General features: G+C 34.7%; 1 protein-coding gene across 1 annotated transcript in view; it reads left to right on the top strand.

Moving 5' to 3' along the window:
• The first annotated feature begins 1,615 nt into the window (after nt 1–1,615).
• LOC116849344 overlaps nt 1,616–2,532 on the top strand; it is a 6,070-nt gene continuing 5,153 nt past the window's right edge. Inside the window, exons 1-2 of the mRNA XM_032826401.1 lie at nt 1,616–1,682; nt 2,223–2,285. Of these exons, the coding sequence (XP_032682292.1) occupies nt 1,616–1,682; nt 2,223–2,285 (130 nt within the window). The remainder of the gene's footprint in view (nt 1,683–2,222; nt 2,286–2,532) is intronic.

Raw genomic sequence — 2,532 nt, 5'->3', positions numbered from 1 at the left:
CTTCGGCCGACGTGCGACCGTGACACTCGCGAATCGTATCTCGCCGCATCCTTCCGCCCATAGCTACGAGACATAGCGAGTCTATGTCTCGTAGCTATGGGCGGAGGGATGCGGCGAGATACGATTCGCGAGTGTCACGGTCGCACGTCGGCCGAAGGCATCTTTCTTTCTGCTGCCGCTTTCTGTACGCTGATTTGTTGGGACAAAAAAATTAATTTCTCAAAAACTATTGCGAATATCGCAAAACGGCACAGGACTTTCTTGCTCACCTCAATCCGTTCTACGTTCTCACCAAGGGTCATCATGGGACTTTGGGACACCCTGTATATATATATGCAGTAAATAAAATAATTGTATATCATATTGATAATAAATCTGATCAAGATCTCACAATAAAACTGTAGCCATCTGTGTTTGTAATACATTCGTATTTTGTTGATAGAGTTTACTGTCATCGCTACAGATTGCTAAATAGAATTGCTACACATTCTATTAGTTTCTGCATTTATCTGCTAGCATAGCATATCAGCAAGCTGTGTCAACAATTTTGACAGCAGCTTAGCAACATCATTAAAAAGAATAAATTCTGTGTGAAAATTGTTACCTTTGGACTATCAAAACTTTGTAGCAGACTTTGCCCAGAATCTATTTATGTACGTTTAGTTATCTGGTTATATGTGTGTGTGTAAAATTAAGTATATGTTCAAATAACCAAATTTGTACTTAGTAAAATCCCATAGCAGATGCATACCCTACTCTGTCCCCATGAAGCTTGTGTTATGTAAACATCTGTTATAATAACCTTTGTTGACGGCGAAAAGGACCATTCCTGTCGCTAACCTGCCATAAGGTTATTTTAACAGATGTTCATAAAACATAAGCTTAATGCGGACATAAGGTTTGTTCTTTCGACCTGACCTAGGGCTGCACTGGAACTGTACTAGTTGAAGAAAGTTCAAGATAGTGCAGACCAGTGCAAAGATACATATGGGTCTGAAAAGAACGGGTAAGAGCAAGTTAGAGCAGTGTAAGATGGCGGACAACATGGCTGGATTAAATAACATAGATCAATTTATGGTCATGTTTTCGCATTTATAGCATTTTATGTTTTGTTGAACAATCCTATTTCTTTTAAAAACTGTTTTGTGTTGGATACCCATACAACAAATCCCTCCGAAAAAACGTCCAAGAGCCTTCCCAGGATGTCTTTCGGATATTTTGTGCTGTTTGGATAACATTCTAAATACTTCTTTTATGTCATTCTACATTATATATTTATTATATATTTATCTACATTATATATTTATTATATATTTAAGTATTTACTTACTGTTTATAGATTCCGTCGTCGGATTATTTCTTCTACGTAATGTCAACTAGATATACCAATTTTACAGGTTATAGATACAAATATAAATTTTTTCGGTTAGCTGCCCTGCACTGCTTGCTCTACCTCCAGACCTAGGGCAGTCAGTTCACTGAACTCGCTGCACTAGTTCAGCCTGCACTGTTCGAAAAAACACATTTTCTTGCACTGTTCTGATCGAAAGAACGCATTAGTGCAAACTTCGTGAACTAGTGCAGCCAGTTCAGGTCGAAAGAACCTATAGTAGATATGGATCTACAGTGGGATGTTGTTATCAGCAAACTGATTATCTGGGTATTTACTATATATCGAACCTGTATTAACTCCAATTAATTAAAAAACGTTATTAATGCTTATACAAAGTGTTCTATCAGATTTTCTGTTAGATTTTCCATGAATAGCGAAACATTAAGCAATATCAGTTATAATTTCTAGCTCGCAAAATTAATTTTGTAGATGATCTCAATGTAGCATATAGAAAAGCTAAAATAAGCAGAAAATACTAGTGATTTAAAAACTGATTTAGAAAATAGTGTAAAGAGAAAACGATATCCTACGCGACGTCTTTATGATTCCGATGATTTAACCGAGGAAAATAATACAATTTCAAACTTTGATCGTCCACCTTCAATAAAAAAAAATTGTAAGTTATATCTTGTATAATAATGTATAAGGAATCTTTTAAATCATACTTATTCTGTATCTGACTTTTATAATGGATTTCAGGCTCTTCTAAAAATAATTTCTCATATAACAATTCATTATATATTCTGAATGAAGAAGATAATATATATAAAATTTTTATACATTATCAAAGAAGTATTTAGTTACATATAATTGTGATTACCGATTTCAGGCTCTTTTAAAAATAATAATAATTTGTCATTTAAAAATACATCACATATTCTGAATAAAGAAGGTAATATATACAGGGTGTTCGGAAAGTACCGGGACGCCCGAATATCAGGAAAAATATAAGTTTTACAAAAAAATGTTTCAGACAAAAGTTGTGGCGTTTAAAAAGATGTATTTACTGATCACATCAGTTTGACCTTGGGTTGCGTAGCGAAGGTCAGGTCAAGGTCACATTAATTTTTTTAAATGGAACACCCCATTTTTCATTGCATATTCTTATAGCACATCTCGAGAGCTTTCCAAAACGCTAT

The sequence above is a fragment of the Odontomachus brunneus genome, unplaced genomic scaffold, assembly GCF_010583005.1.
Source record: "Odontomachus brunneus isolate Ranch 3 - 2012 unplaced genomic scaffold, Obru_v1 Obru_scaffold_112, whole genome shotgun sequence".
NCBI classification, from domain to species: domain Eukaryota; kingdom Metazoa; phylum Arthropoda; class Insecta; order Hymenoptera; family Formicidae; genus Odontomachus; species Odontomachus brunneus.
The sequence above is the reverse complement of the archived record's forward strand: the minus strand, read 5'-3'. Positions and strand labels throughout refer to the sequence as shown.